Source organism: Peromyscus californicus, unplaced genomic scaffold (genome assembly GCF_007827085.1).
Source record: "Peromyscus californicus insignis strain IS unplaced genomic scaffold, ASM782708v3 Scaffold_18__1_contigs__length_77618521, whole genome shotgun sequence".
NCBI classification, from domain to species: Eukaryota; Metazoa; Chordata; class Mammalia; order Rodentia; family Cricetidae; genus Peromyscus; species Peromyscus californicus.
Window position 1 is genome coordinate 37929176 of NW_026294480.1, and position 24667 is coordinate 37953842.

General features: G+C 43.3%; 2 protein-coding genes and 1 long non-coding RNA gene across 6 annotated transcripts in view; 2 read left to right on the forward strand and 1 right to left on the reverse strand.

The window, feature by feature from the left end:
- The window catches only part of Ercc8 (ERCC excision repair 8, CSA ubiquitin ligase complex subunit), a 40683-nt gene extending 32518 nt beyond the window's left edge, over positions 1-8165 (forward strand). For both annotated transcript variants that reach the window (XM_052743254.1, XM_052743255.1), the window contains 2 exons: positions 506-589; positions 7196-8165. In XM_052743254.1, the coding sequence (XP_052599214.1) occupies positions 506-589; positions 7196-7264 (153 nt within the window). In that variant the 3' untranslated portion in view covers positions 7265-8165. The remainder of the gene's footprint in view (positions 1-505; positions 590-7195) is intronic.
- LOC128113514 (uncharacterized) lies at positions 596-22741 on the reverse strand. The gene is made up of 3 exons (XR_008219517.1): positions 22624-22741; positions 18382-18561; positions 596-6431 (listed from the first exon to the last, which is right to left on the reverse strand). It is a non-coding gene; the product is annotated as an uncharacterized LOC128113514 (long non-coding RNA).
- The window catches only part of Elovl7 (ELOVL fatty acid elongase 7), a 73282-nt gene continuing 70870 nt past the window's right edge, over positions 22256-24667 (forward strand). The window contains exon 1 of one of the 3 annotated variants that reach the window (XM_052743256.1): positions 22256-22401. The gene's annotated coding sequence lies outside the window, so the exon portion shown is untranslated. The other 2 variants (XM_052743257.1, XM_052743258.1) reach the window with 2 other exon arrangements.

Sequence of the window (24667 nt, forward strand, 5' to 3'; positions counted from 1 at the left end):
CTCTAACACTTTTAGTGTTAGAGAAATACGCTTGTGAATATTGACAAAGCTAGTAAGGCATTGAATTTCTGTAAGATTTTCTCATTGTTTGTAAGCTCTAACATATCCTGGCATTATTTTATAATATAAAATACAACTTCATATTATATTGGCTATTCCTGAAAAGATTCCAGTAGGACAGTGGAGTGGATACTCTCATCTATAGAAGATACAAATTAGTACAATACTTTTGGAGAATGAAGTCTCAGGATATAGCCAAAAGATTTGTAGCATCTCTTAAGAAGTTACACCAATGACCTGCACAGAATTTAAAGACATCACATTTAAAAAAACTGAAGAGCATCATCCTATTTTGTTTAATGAATAGAAATGAAATTAATGGAATTAATCTAGCCTAACTTAATTAACCTACTTAGTCTGATCATTTCAAAATGGATACATCCCGTTTCCTCATGATACCAGCTTTAAATTGATCAGCAGTCAGTCTTTGCTTTCTCTATTACAGGAACTGTACAGCGGTAGCAGAGACTGCAACATTCTTGCTTGGGTACCATCTTTATATGAACCAGTTCCTGACGACGATGATGAAGTAAGTGGTACTTTTACCTACTGTGCAGTGATTTCTAATTATAAGGATTAGTGTTTTATTTATGTGGGAGAGACTGGTAAAGCAGTTCTTGCTGTTTTCTGGTTATACAGATAATTTGTTACCACACATCTATAAAAATTCAGAAAAATATTAAAAGAAGAACATAATTTCTCAATTTTAACTAGAAAAGACGTTTTATTTACTGTTTTTCTTTGGTATTTTTTTTTAAACAATAGTTAACTCATAGTCATATAACTTAAGAGTCTTTTCTCATTGACATGATACAGTAACCCCCATTCATATCATTAATAAGTGTCTGGAAACTTTTTTTCACGAGAAGAGGGGTTAAGACAGTTTCTCTATGTAGCCCTGGCTGTCCTGGAACTAACTCTATAGACCAGGCTGGCCTTGTACTCAGAGATCCACCTAACTGCCTCCCAAGTGCTGGGATTAAAGGTGTGCACCACCACTGCCTGGCTACTATTTAGAAATACTTTCAATGAAATGGTGTTCTGTCATTTGTATGTCATAGTTTAAATATTTAATTGTTTCTGATGATTGTTTTAAACAGCATCAATATAAATATATTTTCAAAAGTGTTCGTATTTCTAATTAGTTTTAGGATAGACTCCTAGAATTAGAGTTATCTCTCTTGGTTGTTTGTTTGCTCCCTGTGTGGCTTAAAGCCACCAGGACACAAGTGACCAATTTAGTTCATCTTCTCTTTGGCTATTCTGAAGACTTTGGGCTTCACAGTGAGGGCTGCTTAGGTGACTTTTCCTTCCCCAGAACTCCATACCACACTGGTGACGGGGGCAGCGTTTACTCATGTCTGTTTACTGACAAGATCCACAGTTTACCACGGGTGGCAGGTGGACATAAGCTCTGGTTCCTCTTTAAGTGGTAAGACCACTGACCAACTTTACCAAAGTCACATGATGTCATTTGTCTAAGCTGATCCTGTGGTGACACATGCATCCATCATTACCTTGGCCTTCTGGGTGCTTGTGATGCCTGCTTATTGGCTATGGCCCTGGCTCACGTAGCCACAGAGTTGCTGGATCTTCCTCAGTCTGGATGGCATGGCACCTGTGGAAAGGAAAGAGATGGAGTTAACTTTTGAGTTGTTATGTATGACATCTTAAAATCTGTGTGTTCACAACATCAGATCTTAGCAGTTCACACTTAGATCAGCAACCTCACAGTGCTGGTCTCAGGGTAATATGACAGTGTGAATAAAGAGCCTAGGTAAAGGTGTTAAACAGATGAGGAGGCAAGAGTCCTGCCCTGAAGTAGCAGCCTCTCTTAGTTTAAATTTACAAAAAGTAGTAGTATAATAAAGTAGTATTTTTTAAATTGAGCCCTAGTATGATAATATCTTAGGAACTTTCTCCTGGTGAGCAGTAGAAGAATTTACCTATACATAAACTAACAGGCACTGAGTAACAGGACAGGCTTAAGTTTGGTCTTTAAACATGAATTCTGCTATGTAACTAAACATGTCTAAGGTGTCATCTCTTTCAGGTATTATTCTGGAAAGTAGTGTTAAACATCCCAATTTACCCTAACTTCAAGGATATAAAAATGTGTATGAAATAATTTTTGTATATTTTTTGAGTTGGAGAACTCCTCTTAAGGTCATTTAAAGGTACTCAAGTAGAGATGGAAGATAATCACTAATAAAGCGAGTTTGACATTCTGAAAATATTTGTCATCTTTTTAGTTCCTTTATAAAAAGAAGGCATGTCAGAAGACATCAGAAACAAAACTGTACAAGGGTAGTCAGTTGGGAGTGTCCAGCAGTGTGGGGGTCCAGCTCCCACTTTTTGAAGGGTTCCTAGGTGGAGGAGAGAGGAATGAAGAAATATCAGAAAGAGAGACCTAGACGATGAGAAGACAGAAACACAGGATAGCTGTGGGGGAAGGTGGGGGGGGGCAGGCAGGCCTGGATCAATACCCAACAGCCTCGTCCTTTATTGAAAAGGGCTTTTTATAACATGCCAAGAAGAGGAGCAAAGACCTCCCCCTTGCTAGATCAAAGCACACCACACTTCCAAACACCTGGTAAACATACCCGTGGCCAAATCATCTCCTCATGCAGCCCTGCTGGGTAAAGCAATCCCAGATCTTCTGACCCCTGAGTAAGTTCTCACTAGGAAACCTCTTGTGGGTCTCCACACAGCAGCTATTGGCTGAATATGTTTTATACCTGAATTTGCTACTGTTACAGCCAATGTAAAGCCTGGGAGTTACTTTCTTTGGGCCCTAAACCACGTGAAAGAGAGAAAAGGCACATTCATAAATATATAGGCAACTGGCCAAAACCAAATGAATATTTCCAGTTTTTATCACTTGTCTAATTTAGTTTGTTATGGCTTGATTAGTTTTAGCATACAGCCTCTTTGGTTGACTGGACTTTGAATAGTTCAATTTAGACATTTATTTTGCATTTTTATTTAATTATTCTGTCGTTTTGGGAATCACTATATCATGTTGGGAAGTACAACAATCATTCGCCAAATGAAAATAATAAAAATAAATGAAAAGTAAGGCTGTGGTTTGCACAGAAGGAAAACTTGAAACAACTGTTAAGTTGCTTGTTATAATTTTTGACTGACAGTCATGTGTTTCCTTGTTAGGTAGCTGTGGTAATAGTGGGGACATGTCATCTAAAACAACTTTTATATGTGGGATATTAAAAAGTATGGGCGCAGACTTCTAATCCCGTTACTTCAAAGGCTGAGGCAGGCAAACCGCGAGGAGGAAGCTGACCTGGACTGCACAGTGAAGTCCTGTATCATAAAAATGAAAAGAGTTGAGCTGTATATTCAAGTGTTAGACCTAGAAAGCCCTATCTTTTCAGATGCACTACTGTGAGCTGGAGAAACAGTTTTAATTTTTAATAAAAATAATAAAATAAGCCAGGTGTGGTGGCACACACCTTTAGTTCCAGCACTCAGGAGACTGAGAAAGGTGTGTCTCTGAGTTCAGTGCCACCCTAGTCTACAGTGAGTTCCAGGATAGCCAGGACTACACATAATAAACCTGGCCTCAAAATAAATAAATAAATAAATAAATAAATAAATAAATAAATAAATAAATAAATAAATATGCTGCTCCTATTTTCAGCTTTAAGATGTGAATAACTCATTAATACAAAGTTCTGGATGGTAAGGTTATTTAATTCCATGAAATGTTATCTTAAAAGGTTCATATGAATGTAGGTAGAATGTGACCATGGTATATACCCCAGCAGAGAAATCTGAAAACTGTTAAAATATGAGAACTGGGTGCATATGTGAATGTTCACAGTTTAACTCATGTTTAAACATGTTTTCCCCTGAGCTGCTAAACAGGTAACTTGCCATTTCCCGGGGAGGTGGTGTATGTAGCTCAGCATACTACAAAGAACATGTGTGCGCACATACTGCAGCTAGGTCAGACCCTGCCCTGCCCTTGTCAACCAGCCCTGCCAGCTATTACCCTGGGACAACTGGTAGCATTTTCAAATGCAAGTATCAGGTTGTTAAACCAAAGTTGTTTTTAGGTTTCCTTTCAAACCTAAGCGGAATGCCTGAGGGGTGTTTCCCAGATTTTAAAGGAGTAACTTAATTCTACCTATAGAAATTGAAAAATGTTAGATGACAGGGATAAATTTTATGGTCTTTAAATTTGTTGTGTGACTGGCAGGCTGTTGTATTATCGCTGAGGAATGTGTCTGTTTGGTTTTACCCAGACTTGCTAATTGCCGTGGTCAACTCAAGCCAGTCTGTAACTTTAGCTGTAGCTGCCAGAGATGTACAGGGAAGATACACTACAGTTTTAATCTTGCTTCTTATCCAGAATCCTAGTCCCAGCTGAGTGTGGTGACCCACCCCTGTAATCTGAGCACTAAGGGGACTAAGACAGCTACAAAGCAAGATTCAGTCTCAAAACCAAAGAGAGCCTGTGCTGTTGGCACAGGGAATGGTTGTTTCTGCTTTGTACTTGTGTACATGTATCATTGGCTGACATGGAAAGCGCTGAGGCTTTCCAGTGACACTTGAAACTTTTCAAGATGTATCCTTGCGATGCTTTGTTTTAATCCTCATTTGGTTCTGGGCTGGATCCCTTCTAAATTCAAGCTTCACCTTCCCCATGCACCACTAACTATCTGCCAGTAAAACCAGAAACCTGGTCAGGTAGAGGGAGGAATGTTCATGCATAGACTGGATGTCCACTAGGAGGGCTGTTGTAGAGAAAACCAAGTAGAGGACGCTCAAATAGCAATGTGTGTTAAATCTACCTGCAACCCTGTTACTGTGGCTTTTGATCACAGCGTTGGTGTTTTATTTGTGATTGTTGTAGCAATAAAATACACTCGTAATATTATAATGCATCCCAAATATCTGTTTACCCCTGTAAGGAGTATGTATGTGCAAATATGTCAGAATCTTGGGGGTTTTTTGTTTCTATCCTTACCAAAGTAAAATAATTCATAATGAAATATAAATTGGTTTTTCCATTGAATCGTCAAATGAAATTCAAATGATTAGTAGATTGCACATTGGGCTTCCATAGTGGAATTAGAAGACTTGAACTTTGTGTAGCTTTTATTCCCCAAGGATATTTTTCGTAGATATCTAAGACAGAGTTAAAAGTCTAAAGACAAGAGAGAAGTGTCACCTCTGAGATGAAACCCTTCCTGAGCAGTCTAGCTTAGTAGTTGTTAAACTGTCAAGCTCCCCAGTGGAGAGATTATGGACATGCTGCACCACACCCTGCTTCAAATAGCATCCCTGATGGGAAGTAAGATGTGAACCCTACTAATCTCGGGCATCGTGAGATTCATCAGACATGTGGGCCAAAGAATGAATGAATAGACTTCAGACTTTCATCACTGCTGCTGGAAATGAGTGGTTAGCTTGAGTTTGGTCATAGTTTTGATTTGGACATTTGGAGACAAGTGTAAGGAAATTTTTGTTGTAAGTGGTGATAGCCACTAAGTTTAGCGATGTTCTCTGGTCTGTTTAACAACTGCAGCATGCCTACATCACTATATTGTTGTCCAGCTGTTCTAGCTGGTGTGGGGAGATACTGGGAACGCTGGCTTTTCCATTTGAATTGTAAGATTCTGTGATGTTGATCATAAAGTAAACAACATTCTTAGACATGACTTAAGGGTTACCTTCGCAGAAAATATTTCTCTACATTACAAAAGGCAGTATATCTAAGTTAATTTAACAGTATCTTTCAGTTTGTTAGCAATTGAAATCTGGATCATATCAAATAGCCAGATGCAGAAGCTACAGTATAAGAAACAAAACTGATTCTTAACTCAAGAAAAAATAAGTGCATCTTTCAAGCCTTTGAAGTCATTTCCTAGAGATAAGAAAGAAGCCATTCTGGTTTCCCATACAAGTGAACTGAGTTGATAATTCATTTAATTAAGTCTCTCTAGTTGCTAAACCCTATTCACCCATGGCTCTAAGGAGGATGAATATTGTGATATTTTCTTGAAGTTTTGAGTAACAATCCAAATAGCTTCTAGAAAAATCTCCCAGGGAAACCTTCATGCTAACTATTGCCCTCGCTACCATTTGTCTTGTAGTTTATCTACACTTTAGCACTATTGGCTGTAAAAAACAGAGACATAACTGTGTAATAACCCACAATAATTTTTTATTACAAATTATATTATTCAGCTGGGATGCTTATCATCCTAACCCTCAGGAGGATAAAGCAGGGGGCTTACCACAAACTCAAAGCCAGCTGAACTATAGAAATGTTGTGTGTGGAGCTGGAGAGATGGTTCAGTGGTCAGGAACACTGGCTGCTCTTCCAGAAGATGTGGGTTGGAGTCCTGGCATACACATAAGGGTACACAACTCTCTGTAACCCCTAAACTGTGATGAATTTTGGACCAGCCTCAACTACAGAACAAGAACTGTCTCAAGGTGGGTGGGGGAGCTACATTATTCTGATGGATGAAAATAGTCCTCAGATTTTGGTAATTTTTATTGATGATAGTAAAGTTCATGCAAACAACACAAGGTTACCAGTATTTGTATCCTGGACTGTCCAGTCTGCTGTGGGCATGCATCCTTTCTTAACCCCAGCATGTCTGTGTTGTGCCTTCTCCATAGAGTTGAAGAAACACTTGTGAACAGTATCATAGCGTAGATCTGCGCATGCATAGAAATACTGTGACCAGTGTCATAGTGTACACCTGTGCATGCATAAAAATACTGTGACCAGTGTCATAGTGTACACCTGTGCATGCATAGAAATACTGTGACCAGTGTCATAGTGTACACCTGTGCATGCATAAAAATACTGTGACCAGTGTCATAGTGTACACCTGTGCATGCATAGAAATACTGTGACCAGTGTCATAGCGTAGATCTGCGCATGCATGTGAGCTGATTACTTTGAGGAAAGCATGTTATTTTGGAAGAGTCAGTTTTGTCAGTTTTATATTAATTTAATTATCTTTACATTGCTTTTGTTTTTAAATTAGCAGTAATACAGTTTCCAAATGTCTAATTGCTGTTAAAATAGCATATTTTGAGCCTATTAGCCTAAAATTACGAAATATAAAAATAGATTCTTCTCTTTTTTTTTTAGGCTAAAACTAAATCTCAGTTGAATCCAGCATTTGAGGATGCCTGGAGCAGCAGTGATGAGGAAGGGTGACTGCCAACCAGCCTTTGCTCCATGGGACCTCTACATCAGCGCTGTTCCTGGGGACTTCGGCTTGGGGCTGTTCTTTTGGTTATTGTTGGTTTTGAGACAAGGTCTCACTGTGTAGCCCTGGCTAGCCTGGAACCAGACTAGGCTCAAACTTTCAGCCATTCTCCTGCCTCTGCTTCCCAAGTGTTGGGATGACGAGTGTGTACCATTGCCTCGTGTGTGTGTTTTGTGTGTGTGTGTGTGTGTGTGTGTGTGTGTGTGTGTGTGTGTGTGTGTGTGTGTGTTACTTTGTTTAACTCTTCAGTCAGTTTCTGGTCTGTTAATTCTGAATTTGTGATGTTTCCCCCTCTATTTTAAAGTGAGAATGTGTATAAAACCCTAAAATTAGCTTCTCTGTGGTTTAATTCATCCAAACCTTTCTCCTTGAGCCTGTTTGCCATGGTGGTGGGTCAGCTGCTACGGGCACAGGACATGAACAGAAGTTATTGTTCTCAGCTGGGCCTTATGTAGGTCTGATGAGTGGATGATGTGTCTCAGCTCTGGCTCCCATGGCTGTGCTACCAGCCTTCTCCTTTCCACCTTTCAGGGGGTATTTTAACAAGAATAATTAAGAAAAAAACAAACAAAAAACAGTTGTAAAGGTAACATCATAACTCTGTATTCTCTTTATTCATATTGATGGCTTCATGTAATTGACTGTCTTCTAGCTTTATGTCAGACAGTTTACAGCTCATGTCTCCTCCAGTCTCAGCAATGTATCACATGGGCAATCCCCTGACCACTTGTTACTTTGAAAGGGCAGCTTGCACTCAGTCCTCATTTTCTTCCTGTGAAACTCTGCAAGATCTTTGCCAGGGTCTAGATTAAACATGAAACGTTCTAATAAAATTTCTATTGTTCTCTCCTTCTTGTGTCAGCCCAGGAATGATTATTCTGAAGCCTTCCCCTCCCGCGCCCACTCCGTGTGTGTGTGTGTGTGTGTGTGTGTGTGTGTGTGTGTGTGTGTGTGTGTGTGTGAGTTTGAGGCCAGACGCGAGATCCAGGACAGGCACCAAAACTACACAGAGAAACCCTGTCTCGAAAAACCAAAAAAAAAAAAAAAATTGTTTTTATTATTTTTAATTATGTTAATATGTGCAGGTGAGCGCAGATGCCTGTGGAGCCCAGCAGTGTGTGATGCCCCTGGAACTGGGGTTAGAGGTAGTTGTGGGTCACCTAGTGTGGATGCTGAGAACCAAACTTGGTTCCAAACTCTTAACTGCTGAGCCATCTCTCCAGTCCTAAGTTGTCTATAGTGGTTACTTTTCTCATCACAGTGACCGAACGAACACCTGACAAGAAAAGGGGGGGGGGGGCAGAGGGAGGGATTGATTTAGCTCATTAAAGGATGAGCTTAGATCAGTCAAACCTTGCCAGAAATGGATCGACGGAAGCCGGGCGCACCGGGGATTTTGCCTTCCAGAGAGTGTGACAGGGAAAGGCAATCAGAACAACTGAGTTGCCTGGCACTGGGCTCTAAGAGCAGGCTACAGCGGTGCTTGGGGGAAAGAGGAAGAAGTACTAGATTCATGGCCTGTAGTTAACAGTTCAGTTGTGGTATGGCTTTTCCTTTTGTGTTGGATTTTTGGGTGCATTCGTGTTTTACCTGCATGTGTCTGTGTGAGGGTGCCAGATCCCCTGGAACCGGAGTAATAGACAGTGGTGAGTTGCCATATGGATGCTGGGAATTGAACCCAGGTCCTCTGGAAGAGCAGCTGGTGTTCTTAACCGCTGAGCCGTCTCTCCAGCCCTTGGTTTTGTTTGTTTTTTTTGAGACACAGTCTATCTAAGTATCTAGGCTGACCTTGAGCTTGCTGTGTATGTAGCCCAGTGTCTTAATTTAGCCAGTTACGTTGAACATTTGTGTCATTGTTACTATTTGCTTTCTCTCTCTACTCTTTCCTTAAACAAATAGATATTGGAAGAGGGGGTGTGGGGGAGCTATGCAACATCAAATATGTAAATACACCCTTGGGGACTATCCTATTCAGGGTTCTATTGCTGTGAAGAGACACCATGACCACAGCAATTCCTATAAAGGAAAACATTTAATTGGGGTTTATAGTTTCATATATTTAGTCCATTTCATCATTGCAGGGAGCATGGTGGCATGCAGGTAGCCATGGTACTGGAGAAGCAACTGAGAGTTCTACATCTGGATCAGCAGGCAGCAGGAAGAAAGAGCCTCTGAGCTTGGAATAGGCTTTTTGAAACTCCAAGGCCCACCCCTAGTGACACACTTTCTCCAACAAGGCCACACCTCCTAATCCTTTCAAATAATGCAACTCCCTAGTGACCAAGTATTCAAATCTATGAACCTATGGGGGCCATTCTCTGCTGTGGGATGCCTTTCTGTATGCTGTGAATATGTGTTGCTCTGATTGGTTGTTAAATAAAGCTGTATTGGCCTATGGCAAGGCAGCTTAGAGGCAGGCAGGAAATTCAAGCAGATAGACAGGAAGAGAAAGGAGAAGCAGAGAGATGCTAGCCTGCTGCCTAAGGAACAACATGCCAGCAGAGTGGTAAGCCATGGAACACGTGGCAAAACATAGATTAATAGAAATGGGTTAAGTGAAGTTATAAGAGCTAGCTAACAAGAAGCCTGATGCCATGCCGTTGGTAATTAGTTTAAGCCTCTGTGTGTTTACTTGGGTCTGAGTGGCTGCGGGACATGAGTGAGAGAGAGATTTGTCTGGACCATGCGGGACCACCGGGAGGGACACAGGAAAACTTCCAACTACAATTTTCATTCCAACCACCACACTTAGTCAGGCTCCCTCTAGGATTCTGCTGCCTTAGCTTCCCAAGTACTCGTGTTACAGACATGTGTGACCATGCCGAGTTCTTTTTTACAAAGAACACATGGAGGTCCTATTTGCTACCTTGAGTCGATATTCAATCTCCTTGATTTCTAGAATTATTACAAGTCATGTGAACAAACATTTTTTTGAGATAGAGTCTCACATAACCCAGGTTGCCCTCCAACTTGGTATATGGCCCAGGATGACCTTGAACTCCTGATGCTGCCACGTGCTGAAATTAAAGGCATGCGCCACCACACCCATTGTGTGTGTGGTGCTGAGACCAAACGCCAGGCTTCTTGCATGCAAGGCAGGCACTCTCCCAACTCTATAATCCAGTCACTGTAATATAAACATAACGTATCTCGACAGTTGTGTCAGCAGTAGTCTCATATAGGATGCACGGTCAGCCCCCGCCCCCGCTGTTTGTTTCTAATCAGATAACTGACAACTCCAAACAGGAAAAGTTAAGGCAAGCTGTTATGATCTCTATCAGTGTGTTAGAATCAACAGGTAAACACCCTGCACGCTCTTGATGCTGATGAAAACTTGGGCAGCTTTTGCACAGGTTTATAGGTATGGCTCTCCTGGTTCACGCTCCTGAGGCATCCTCATGAAGAGGATGTGACCACCTTAACCGGGTCTGTTACACAGTCATCATGTCAGTTACATCAGTGTGTGAGGCCAGGTTCCTCAAGCTTGTGCCTTGATGCCTTGTGTGTGTGTCAGTGTTTATTGTGTAAACTTTGCAGAACTGGCAGGTGGCCCTAGGCCTGGCTGGTAGTTTAGTTTTCCTGCCGCTGGTAGTCAGCGCTGGCTCAAGGGATTTGCACAAACCACTTCTCTTTGGTTTGTATCATCCTGTGTGCACAGGTTAGCACCAGCCCTAACCTAGGGCCTGTTGATACCTTGGGCAAACAGCAGCAGGAGCAGAGATCTAGGCCTGTGACTCAGGCTCCAGTTCCCCAGTTTCCCTCCCTGTCACGTGACGCTCCATCCACACTGCTATGTGCATCTGTAGTTCCTAAATAACTGCACTGTTCAAAGATGTACTTAAAGAATTCCTAATAAATCTCCAGGAACTGAGTTAACCATTTTTATCAATATTATAGTGTTATAATGTTTTTTCTGTATTATATATGCAATTTTTATTAGGTTTTTGGTAAGTACTATTGAAAAAAGTTATTAAAAGTAACAGTAATGGAACTGAATAGATGTCTTAGCATTTGAGAGCATTTGCTACTCTTCGAGAGGGCCTGAGTTCAGTTCCCAGCACACTCAAAACCACCAGTAACAGTAGCTCCTGGGACCCAGGGCTCTTTCTTGGACACTCATACACATATGGTGTAACACACACACACACACACACACACAAACACATACACACACACACACACACAATAAAAATAAATACTTAAAAAATAGTAGTGATTACTATAGAAATTGGAAAATAATAAGCTTATTTTAAAATTATAATAGATTCATCAAGAAAGAACAGGTGACTAGATGTGGTGATGCACACCTGTAACCCCAGTTCCTAGCTGGGGCAAAACGATGGAGAATTGAAAGGCAGCCTCTCTGTGCAGTGAGGTGGTGAGGCCTGGACCAGAGAAGGAAGGATTAAATGAGGAAGTGAAGTGAGAATCCCTGAGAAACCAGATCAGAAAACTAGGATGGAAAGTTATTAAAGATCATTTTTTTTCTAAAACCATGCATTGTGACATTTTAAAAACATGTAAAATGGTATTCAGCGTGAAATACATAAATAGAGATTTTATATTCATGAGTAATATAACTAAAGTTCATTGAAGGTAAGGCTGAAGAATTACCTTATTACTGAATGAACACTGAGACTGAATTATAGTGCAGTCCTCTGTGGGGGGGGGGGGGGCAGGGTGGGCTATGGGGTTGGTGGGTGTGCATGCATGTGTGAGTAGGTGCATATGGAGACCACAGGTTGACTTATTCAGGTCACCAGGCTGCAGGGATCCTCCTGTCTCTACCTCCTCTGCACTGATTACAGGTGTGAACTACCACACCCAAACTTTCAGGTGCTGGTGATCTAAACTCAGTTCCTCATGCTTGTGCAGCAAGCCATTTACTGACTGAGCACTCTCCCTAGCCTCTAGATTAATTTTTAATGTTTCTGTCTGAATTACAGAGTGACCACTGATTCACTGATTTTGTAAGTTAATATCCTGAGCTCAGGATCATTGGTAGAAGGGAATTAAAACATTAAGTATATTTCTGACATACAAAAGCACTCAGCTAGTAGATTTCTTACTTTAAAATCTTACGAGTATCGGGTTGTACCATCCTGTGAAAAATTCATTCAGGTTTTATCTCAAGATGATCTGCTTTTTTGCTTTGTCTGGATCTCCCTTCTAGACTGTAAATGTTCCATGAGGGCGAAGATTGCATCTATTTTATTACCACATCAAAAGCACCTAGAATACTGCTTGAGAAAAGTGTGTGCTGCATGTATATGTGTAATTAATTAGTAAATGACCCCATTGCCACGCCCTTAATTGCATAACAATAAATCTTACAATTTACATATTATAAAGTTAATTGATCTGTATATCATTTACGGTGTATGAAATTTCAAGTGTATTAAATATTAGCTGAGTTGCTAGTGAAACCTATTATTATGTATTAATGAATGCTAATGAAAAACAAAATAGTTAAGTTGGTTGTTACATAATTTTGTCTTTCTTCTCACAAAATATCAGAAGATTCTTCATTCAGTGTTGCTATTGGCTCTTACACCATTCCAATCCTGCCCAGATCTTCCACTGGTCTCCATGGGACTTGTAGTGGTTGAATAAAAATGGCCCCCATAGGCCCATAGGAAGTGACACTATTCGGAGCTGTGGCCTTATTGGAGGAAGTGTGTCGGGGGGGGGGGGGGGGGGGGGGGGGGGGGATTTGAGGTTTCAGAAGCTCAAGTCAGGCCCAGTGTCACTCTTTTCCTGCTTTCTTCCAATCTGGATGTAGAACTCGCAGCTACCTCTCCAGCACCATTTCTGACTGCATGTTGCCATGACTCCCACCATTATGATAATGAACTAAACCTCTGAACTGTAACAAACCCCAGTTAAATGTTTCCCTTTATAAGAGTTGCTGTGGTCATAACATCTCTTCACAGCAATAAAACTCTAAGACAGGGCTCATTAACATATTCTATAAACTGGGTGTGCAAGGGACTGTGGCTTTCAGGAACTAACAAAAGTAAGGGACCTTTATGAAACCTGAAATACAGATTTCTCTACATGATCTTTACCGCTCACACGTTCCTACCTGGTAATGTGGTCGGATTAAATTTCTCCATTACATTTGACTCAAAGTTTGTTGATTTATCCTCACCCACCCCCATTATGGACAACTGGCAAGTATTGTGGGGAATTTCACACACTTCAGGTGATAATTAGGAATATAAAAAGAAAAAAAGCAAAATGAAGGCTCTCAAAAAGGCGAGAAGACAAGCAAGGAAAGGAAAGGGAAAGGGAAAGGGAAAGGGGAAAAGGAAAAGGAAAAGGAAATGTAAGTGTACCAAGCACCCAATGTAAGATTTAAAGCTATGGGGCAGAAGAGATGGCTCATTGTTTAAAAGTACTTTCTGTTCGATCATAAGGACCAGAATTCAGATCCCAACACTCATTTACCAAGCTGGGAATCTGTGGCATGCCTATAGGTCCAGCTTCGAGCAGGGTGGAAACATAAGGATTGCTAGGGCTTGCTGGCTTCTAGCTTAGGCAAGGAAACATCCACCCTGGATTCAGGGAAAGAAACTCTGCCTCAGAGGAATAAGTGAATAGTAGATAGAGAAATACTCAACCCCCTCTTCTGGCCTCCATATTCCCACACAGCTATGTACACCTATGCACACCTATGCACATACTCACACAGACATGTACACATGAAAGTCATATAATAAATTTCTGGTGTAAATTAAAATAAACAGTTACCTTGATTATTATATTTTCTGAGATCAATATTAATTTTTTTCAAATGAGTTCTGTGGGCTGGTCAGATGGCTCAGTGGTTAAGGGCATTTGTTATTCTTGCAGAAGACCACCTACCTACAAGGTAAGTGAGCACAACATCTCTCACTTGGAAAGAAATGCCAAGCAACACTTGGCTCATTAACCAGAAGTTATTTCCATGACCAAATGTAAAATGGAAGGAAGACTGGAAAATATCACTTGCTGTATGCTCAGGAGAAGCATGAAAAACAGCTCCTGAATTGTTAGCCATCATAAGCTACAACCTTGAATGGGAATGTGCTTCATTTCTTTCTTTCTGTTTTCATTTTTAATGTAATGTTTGAGAGTTTCATACCAGCATTATTGTGTATTTTGAACAAATCACCGCCTCCCCTCCAGCTCCTTCCATACCCCCACTCTCACTTTTCCATCTCAACTTTGTATACTTCTTTTAAATCCACTGACTTTGCTTAGTGCTGTCGGGATGTGCATGGGCACAGGACATCTACTGGGGCACGGGAAACCTACCAGGGGCTGCATCCCAGAGAAAAAATGGACACCCCCCCCATCCCCATTCCAGCAACCACCATTTGGCAATAGCTCCTCAGCTAGAGTTGGGATTTCGTGATCTCCTAGGCCACCCATGCTCAACTTTGGCTGGCTTGATCTTAGACAGGTCTTGTGCATACAGTCACAACCACCGTGAGTTCATGTGTGCAGTGTCAAATACAGAAAGCACTGTTTCACAGCATTCCTTCGCCACCTCTGGCTCCTACAATCTTTCTGCCCCCCTCTTCCTGTATGATTCCTGAGTCTTAGGGGGAGAAGATGTGATCCATATGTGATCTAGAGCTGAGCATTCCAGAGTCTCTTAGTCTCTGCATTTTGACCAAATGTGAGTCTCTGTCAATCACCATCTCCTACAGAAAGCAGCTCTTCTGATAAGGGTTGAGAGCTACCCCACATCCATCATCAGGACATTGGTCTCTCCTTTTTCAATGCACCGAGAGCTCATTATAGAGTCTAAGTCAAAGAGGGCTAGCTCTTTGTGTTCCCGTCACTGTCACCTTTTGTAACTCCTTAAGCCTTCTGAACAAATCTAATCTTCCTTGTCCTGGCCTAGAAGAAGGAAGCTGAGATAAATGAGCTGTAACTGAATGACACAAGTTTTGCTTTGTGGTTGTCATAATTCTCTCTCCCTCCTTCTATCCCTCCCTTTTCCTTCCCTCAGTCCCTCCTTCCCTCATTCCTCCCTCTCTCTCTCTCTCTCTCTCTCTCTGAGACAAGGGCTCATATGTCCCAGGTCAGCATTGAACTCACTGTGTAGTTGAGGGTCATCCTGACTTTCTCTTTCCTATGCTGGTGTTACTGCTATGTGTCATGTGTCCCTGGTTTATGTCGTGCTGAGGAGCAAACTCAGGACTTTGTGTATGCTTAGGCGAGCATGCCAGCAACTAAACTACGTCCCTGGTCCTTAGAGTGGTTTACCTACATAATTACTTTGTCTGGAAATAGAGAACTCATTTGAAATGCATTAAAATAGGTATGTAAAATCAACAGCAGAGATACTGCGTTTTCAATTACACCCATGTGCACAGTCAGTGCTTGACAGTCTGTGCCAAAGAAAATGAAATGAATAATAGAAAGCAATGTATGATTTCCTGTTTACGTACAAATTCAGTCACCAGTCTGTATAATACCCATCTCTACTGTCTGATTTTCAGAACTGTCCTCCATTGTCATTTATGTCAAGTGTGTGTGTGTGTGTGTGTGTGTGTACATGTGTGCATGCTCGTATATTTTGGTACCTGAATGCATGCATGTCATAGCATAGCATTTTTGTGGAGATCAGAGGAAAACTTTTGGGAGTCACTGGCCCAAAATGATTAAATTTAGATGATAGTTGTAGGTGAGAGAATGAGTATGAGGATGTCCACCCCACACTCCCAAGAAGAAGGAGAGGCCAGGAACAAGAACAGGAAGATGGCCGCCTGCAAGCCATGAATAGGCCCTAGCCAGAACTCACCATGTGGGCACCCTGACCTTGGACTTGACTCCAGAACTGGAAGAAAATGTCAGTTGTTCAATCTAGCTAGCACGTGGTATTTTGTTATAACTTAATTTTGCTTGTTATCAGGAAAATGTACAAAGGCTTTTTTGTCCAACACTATGTAGCAATGAAATGAATAAAAAAATTACATATATCTACATGAATGAGTCACCAGCAAGGATTGATTGAGACTGATAAGATGGCTCAGTGGGTAAAGGCGCTTGCTGCCAAGCCTGAGGAAAGAGAGAGCTGACGCCTGAAAGTTGCCCTCTGACCTCCATACTAGGATCATGGCATGCACATGCACACATACATTAAAAATAAATCTAAAAAATAAAATAAAGGTTGACTGAAGAACAAAGTTTTGAGATAATATATGTGTTCTGATACTAGTTATGTAAAATGTTGTTATTTATTTTACATTTACATGCAAAATTACAGTATATATTGACACATGTAACAAAAACAGGATGGCCCATTGTTGTTTCTGGATTCCTTTTTGGAATAAAAGGAATCAAGGTAGGCTAGAGCTTCAGCTGTTGTACTCTACCTCTCTCTCTCTCTCTCTCTCTCTCTCTCTCTCTCTCTCTCTCTCCCTCCCTCCCTCCCTCCCTCCCCCACCTCCCTCTATAAGCACATTTGGAAAACATAGCATCTACATAGTTGACAATGTCTGTGCTTCAGCCTGATCGTCCTGGATCACTTCCTGACTCCCGTAAATGGATAGCAAACTGCCTAAACCTCTCTTCTCCAATTGTTCTCTTCTTGTTTACTTTTGAAACCCACTCTGGCCAGATTTTTACTCCACCCATTTATTTAAAACCATCTTTGCCAAGATCAGGCAATAACTTTCATATTGTTAAATCCACAGTCCCTTTCTAGTCCTCAGCATTCACTTGCTCCACGTTGAAACATGTTCTTCTCTTACTGTGATACGAGTCTGGGTTATTCTTTAGCAAACATTCCTTTTCCTCACCCTCCACTGTAGGCTTAATAGTTTCACAGGATGCTGATGTTGGCTTTGGCTATGTGATGGCCTCAAGGTAATGGAATGTTAGCTTGCTTGATGTGATGGGGGCCTTCAGTGTGCTCATAGGCTTTGGAATGCCATGTGAACTTTGTGATATACTGTGAGATCCCAAACTAGCTGCGGTTTCTTCCTTCTTAGCTCCTGAATACAAGTCGAATAGACAAAAACTCAACTCATGGCCTAAATCTGAGGCCCTCAGTTGAGGCAAGGCCAGCTAAACTAAACCTACCCACAGATTGGTGGCCATGAAGACAAAGACAAATCCATCAGTTAACTTGTGCTATGGGGTGATTTGTTATACAGTGTTGTTATATCATTCCTAACTCATCTGCCTTCTGGGACACATCAGTGCTCAGATTTCCCTCCACACTCACTCTTATTCTTCATTTCCCTAACCACTTACTACTGGGGTGCCTCAGGAGCCTTTAGACCTCTTCTCTTTTCTCATGCCTGGTGTACTCTTAGCCGTCCTTATATCTTTAAAAAAATATTGAGAGGTTGATGAGTCCTACGTTTATATTTCCAGCCAAGCCTCTCTCTCAGTCTGCAGACTGGCATCACCAATTGCCTGCCCCGATGCACCCACTTGGATATCTAATGGGATTCTCAAATTCAATCAGCTCTTGAATAAGTTCTGCCCCTTGCCCTACTGTTTTCTCTCAGTCTTCCTCTTTATCAAGGCAACATGCTCTTTGCATTGGCTCGTGGAGAATGCTTTGGAGTCATTTTTGACATACCCTCTCTTATCTCTCACATCACATCTCTGGGAAATGTGGTTGACACTGTCTTCACAATGAATTGCGAAGTGTGGAGGTGAGACAGGCTCTCACCATGTAGTCAATCCCTTTGTAGCCCAGGTGGCTTTGAATTCATAGAGAGCTACCTGCCTCTGCCTCTGGGTGCCAAAATATATTCGAAGGCCTGACCCTTTTACTCCTGTCCACTCCTCTTCCTTCCTCTTCCTCTTACTTGGATAGCACAAGAGTCTCTTAACTATTTCCTGGCCCTGCCCTTCCTTTTCCCTCCCCATCCCATATTCTGTTCTCAAAAATGTTAGAATGCTCAGTTTTAAATGCCAAACGGAAGCAAAGGCCTATAATCCCAGTTCTTAGGAGGCTGAGGCAGGAGGATTGAAAGTTTGAGGGCAGCCTGGGCTTTATAGCCAGACCTTGCCTCAAAAAGGAAAAGAAAAAGATAAACATTTTAAAACTAACCAGCCAGATGGTGCCGCTTTCCAGAAACTGCTTCCTTGATTGAGGCTGCAGTGGTATCTGTTGTAGCTGTCCCCTGCCTGGTTCAGCTCCTCCGACCTCCTCAGTCTTCTGGGGACTGTGGACTCCCAGATGTGCTCATGCCCTCATCCCGGCTGTTCCCACTGGCTGGAATGCCGTTACCTGGAAAGACACACAGCTTTGCCACTTTAAAAACCCTGGCCCAAATACTTCCTTTCCGTCTGTTATTTCATCACTGGGGAGCAGGAGGCAGGAGGAATGGAAGTTTGAGGACAGCCTGGGCTGTATCAGAAGTTCCATTCCCAGCCCCTGCTTCATAGTGAGTCTCAACAACACAGCACAGCACAGAAGCCTCCTTTCCCCGAGGCCTTCCCAAAACACTTCAACATTGCAGTTCCCCACCCCATATGTCCCCATGCCCTTCCCGTCTTTATGGTACCTGTCACAACCTGAACACAACGTATTTTTTTTTTTTTTTGGCCTGGTTATGCATTCACTTTATTGTAAGTTTCAGCTTGAATGAATGTTCTGTCCCCGAGAACAGAGGACATTTTTAGTTTGTTTTGTTGTCTGTGGAATCTTCAGATCCTGGGGGGGAAAGTAACAGCAATCGGATTTGTCTAAAAAATCAATGAACTTAATTAAGCTCTTCTGTTGGGTTTCCCAAGTCCTCAGTGGAGGGGCCTGATGGAGACCTCCAACTTGGGCTTTCTCTCTCTGCCTAGTGGTTGGCTGTGAGTCCTTGCGCCTGCTTCCTTGGGCTGCTGCAGGCAACCTCTTTTAACGACTGGACTAGGCACCAATCTATGAGTACAGCAGAATGTCATTAGGAACCATTTCATTGATTTCATTTATTTATTTGTTTTGCCAGTTGTGTTTGGTTCTACCCTAAGTCTCTCCAGCCTGTCCCTAGGTATACCTTGTCTCAGCACCCCCCCCTTTTTTTTTTTTTTTTTTTTTTTTTTTGCTTTTTTCTTGAAGATTCAGAGAGTTCTTAAAATAATCTTTGTCCCAGCACATCTTGCAGGCAGGACAGATCATAGGTTGAAGGTTTTGGGGCTGGGTTGATGTCCCAACCCAACACTGGAAGCCTGACTGGTAACAAGAGATGCCTGGTTCAGGCTCCATGTCCTCTATTACTAGGAGTCTTGTCTAGGTCACCCTTGTAGATTCTGGGGGGGGGGGAGTGTTCCACTGCACTAGGTTTCCATACCGCCCCCTACAAATGCCCCTCAATTCTAGTCGTCTCTCCCTCCATCCCTCCCTTCCCACCGGATCCCGTCTATTCCCATTCCCACCTGCCCACAGTCCACCCACAAAATCTATTCTATTTCCCCTTCTGAGGGAGAGCCATGCGTCCTCCATAGAGCCCTCTTTGTTTTCCTCTTTTCTTTTTTTTTTGAGCCCCCCTTGTTACTTAGCCTCTGTAGGCCTGTGAGTGTAGCATGATTATCATTTACTTAACAGCTAATGTCCACTTATAAGTGACTATATACCATGCTTGTCTTCCTGGGTCTGGGTTACTTCACTCGGGATGATTTTTTTTTCTAATTCTATCTATTTGTCTGCAAATTTCATGATGCCATTTTTAACTGCTGAGTAATACTTTCTTGTGTAAATGTACCACATTTTCTTTATCTTTATCCTTCTTTATCTGTTCTTTGGTTGAGGATTAACTCTCACACCCTGATAGTGGGAGACTACAGTACTCCACTCTCACCGACAGATAGGTCATCCAACCAAAAACTAAACAGAGACAGACTGGAGCTAACAGACATTATAAACCAAATGGACCTAACAGATATCTATAGAACATTTCACCTAAATACAAAAGAATATACCTTTTTCTCAGTACCTCATGGAACATTCTCCAAAACTGACCACATACTCAGTCACAAAGCAAGTCTCAACAGATACAAGAAAATTCAAATACATCCTATCAGACGACCATGGATTAAAGCTGGATATCAACAACAGAACAACAGAAAGCCTACAAACTCATGGAAACTGAACAAGTCTCTCATGACCCCTTGTGTGTGTGGGGGGGGGAGGTCAAAGGACCACTTTCACAGGGCTCATATAGTAGATATCCTACATATCAGATATTTAGATTATGATTCATGACAGTAGCAAAACGTTATGAAGTAGCAATAATGTAATTTTATGGTTGGGGTTCACCACAACATGAGGAACTATATTGAAGGACCACAGCATTAGGAAAGTTGAGAACCACTGCTTTAGAACCAAAGGAAATAAGCATACCTAAGAGGAGTAGATGGCAGGACATAGTCAAACTGAGGGCTGAAATCAATAAAATAGCAACAAAGAGATCAGTACAAAGAATCAATGACACAAAGAGTTGGATCTTTGAGAAAAATCAAAAGATAGACAAACCCTTGTCCTAACTAACTAAACGGCAGAGAGAATATCCAAATTAACAAAATCAGAAACCAAAGGGGGATATAACAGGCAACTAGGAAAATCCCAAGCATCATTAGGTCATATTTAAAAACCTGTACTCCACAAAACTGGGAAAATCTAAAAGACATGATTAACTTTGTTGATAGATACTACTTACCAAAGTCAAATCAAGATTAGATAAACAATGTAAATAAACCTATAAAAACCCCAAGGAAATGGAAGCAGTCAATAAAAAAATCTACCAACCCAAACAGCCCAGACAAGGCCAGACAGTTTTAGCGCAGAATTCTACTAGAGTTTCAATGAAAGCTCATTTTCAATGCACTAGGGTTAGGCGGTGGAAGCCTGGCTTCCTTGATTGGTCTTGCTTTCTCTACCCTCACTGTCCCTGCTTGCTGAGAGTCCCTTCCTATTCTGATTCCATGCTGGGAACTCAGTGTAAGCATAGCTCACACCAATGAGACAGTAGGGCTGGGAAGGCAAGCTCTCAGGGATGGATTGGGTAGGGATGGGGTGGGGGGTGGGGGGTGGTCTGGTAGAAAGATCAACACTAATTTTTGGTTTTGCTGTAGAAGCAGGAACCTCTAGACTTACATTTTGCCTTCCTGCTATTACGCTTGATTAGAAATCGTTACAATGTTTACCATGATTAGAACTAGACACAGGACTAGATACATTTTTTAAAAAGAAACAGAAAAATGTCTGGTGCACACACACACAGGCCTGCATGCATCCAGCTCAGCTCTTCCGATCCAACAATCATTGAAGGAATCCTTCAGATAGGAGCTCGCCAGACTTTGTTCCTTGCACCAGTTAGGAACCAGTAACCCAGTTGTGGTTACTAACCATGAAAAAAAAAAAGTTGCATACACTGCCCTAAAAGGCCCCTGCGTCCCCAATTCAATTTCAACAATTCATCTCTTAATTATAAGAAGGGGGATTGAGCTGGCCCAAATCTGGCTTGTCTTCCCAGGGGTGGTGGTGGGGTGGGTTGGAGGGGGACATCTTGTTGGTCTGGTCTCCCCTTTGGAGGGGGCTTCCCATTTTTCCTTCCTCTTGCCCTCCAACTGCGCCCCCCCAACCCCCCTCGGGGCCGGCAAGTATTCCTCATTACAGATTGTCCTGGCATTCATCAGAGTCACTTATGATGACCATTTCCTCAGTATTTTGGTTTAGCGCGGGGATGATCCCCAGCTGATTGGCATTCATTTCTCAGAAAGAAAAGGGCCCCAGGACAGCGACGACGAGAACTGACACCCCACAGTGGTCAGGGTCGGCCGGCCGGGGCTAGGCTCTGCGGGCGGCGAGGGTGGCCGCGGGAGCGGCTGACAAGGCACCCCACGCCCCTCGGCGGCACCTGGCGGCGGCGGGCAGGCGGGCGGAGGGCGGTCCCGGGTGACGCGCGAGGCTGGGAGAGCCGGCAGGTGCCACCCCGCGGCCTCCGCCTCTCGCCACTTGGGTCGGCGGCTCGGGCAGCAGGGGCCGCTGTGTGAGCCGCGCTCGCACCGACGGACCGACCGCCCGCCGCCGCCCTGCCTCCCTCCCTCCCTCCAGCGCGCGCTGCTCGGCTCCCCGCGCGCGGTGAGTGACGGGGCTGCGGGGCTTCGGGCTCTTGGGGCTGGGCCGAAGCTTTCGGGGGTGGCGCGGAGGACGATCGGGGGGTAAGGGTGTGCGAGCCGAGGGGCCGGACCGGGGGACCGTGCGGGTGGGGAGCGGCGGAGAGCCCGGGGGGCGCGGTGCGGGGCCGGGCAGGGCCTCCCTCCCGCCGAGGCTTGCCCGCCAGTCCTGTGCGCCCGCGCTCACCTGCGCCGCCCGGAGTCCTGCCGCTCCGCACCCCCAGGGAAGGTGGTGGTCTCAGGGGCCCCGGGGACGCAGAGGTGCTGTGAGTAGGACTCAGGGAAGGAAGGTCCTGCTCGACCTTGGACCGGGGAGGTAGGTCACTTTCCCGGGTCCCGGACCTCGCCTCCCAGCCGCCTCTTCCCAAACCAGCGATCCCTTCTTCCTGCTTCTGTGTGCGAGCGTCCCGCCCGCGGGAGCTCGGGGCGCTGTCTCTTTGGCTCCGGGAGCAGCATCCCGTCCTGGTGGCTGCTGCGGGCCAGGGAGGGAGGATGAGTCCACAGCTGTGGAACAGGTCGCTCCGGAGACGGAATGCCAAAGTCTGCCGTTTATTGCCTGGGTGTCGTGCGTGGGAAGTGGGCCTTTCCCTCCTATCCCTCCCTGATTGAAACTTATCGGATGCGGAGGACCTCCTTTTGGGACAACCTGGGGAGGGAGCGGTAGGGTTCGCTGGGCACCCCAGCTCCCGGTACGGTAGGGCATCCCCACTTGCACCAGGGAAGGCTTTCAGCGACTGGCCAGTGTCTTCTGAGCCCCTTTCTGTCCCTAAAACAGCCCCCCTTCGAAAGCGTTTTCATTCAACCCTGAGCTCCCAGGTCATCCTTTATTTCACATCTCTCTTCTGCATTTCTTGCGCGAAAGTCATCCTCTTTAGTGAGTGCAGCCACTGTCGTACCCCATGCTTGCTTAGTCTCCTCATTTGTAGTTTACCCTCAGGCAGAAATTGTTAAAAAAAAATTGTAAAAAAAAAAAAAATTGTTAAAAAAAATTGTTAAAAAAAAATCGCTGCCCCCCTGCCCCCTGCCCCCCTGCCCCCCTGCCCCATAGCAGATGCGTATCTAGTGCTTATGTACTTGGCTGGAAGTACTTCACGCTGTCAGTCTTCCACAAACCTGTTAAGTAGATAATGTTTCCAGTTTAGGGTTTGGCCTCCAGCCAGCCAGGAGCAGTTGGCTGCTAGACGGATGAGTCCAGAGTTCTTCTTTTCGTTCTTATTTTCACGAAGTGTTGTGCAGAGGGTCCAGACTCTCAATCTTTGGTTCCTTTTCCTTGTTTGTCTTGCTGTAATAACTAAAGCAGGTGCCACAGGCTCTTGATCTCTCTTCTTGTCTCTCTGCTATTCTGTGTGAACCGCAGTGGACCTTGTACATGTCAAGTTTTTACTTTAGGCTGAGCCACACGCTCAGCCCTCTCGCCCTTAAAAGATAGATAAAGAGATTGATTGACAGATTGATTTCATGCAACTTCATGTTTTAAGTCTACTTAGCTTCGATTAAAATTTGTTGCTCTGTGTCTTCATTTTATCTCAGAGGACACATTGTAACACTCCGTTTAGGTGCTCTGTGTCTTCCCAAAGCTCCTGTAGAAGATGATTTCTGTTGTAATTAACCTAGTCACCAAGGTGAAAAACTTAGCCATCCTGTCTCCTTGTATTACCCCAATCCCAAACTTGAAATCTTTTATCCAGTTTTCCTGTGATCTCAGCTTGCCTACATCAGTCTCAGCCTGCCCCCTACCCCATCTGCTCTTCTCCAGACCCCCTCCTTCACACTCTGAACACACATTTATCACTTATCATTGACACATTTCTCTTCTCATATTTGTTTTAAAATAAGATCTCATGTATCCCAGGGTGGCCTCAAACTCATTATGAAGCATAGGATGGCCTTGAACTTCGGATCCTCCTGCCTCTACCTCTGGATTGCTGTGATTATAGGAATGAGTCACCACTTCCGGTATTATTCACTGCTAGAGAGGGAACCCAGGGCTTTATGCAAGCTGGATAAGCCGTTCTACCAACTGGGCCACAATCCCCAGCCAATATACATTTCAACTACTGTTTATCTTCTTTTGTAAGTGTGCTTGCTTTCTGTGAGGAGATCTCTAACATCTTAAGACATGACATTGTCAGACCTTATGTCTAGTAGTTGCTTAATAGATGTTTATAGAATGCAGTGCAACATGAACTAAGGTAGCATGGAAGCAGCAGCCTTGATGATAGTAGAAATCA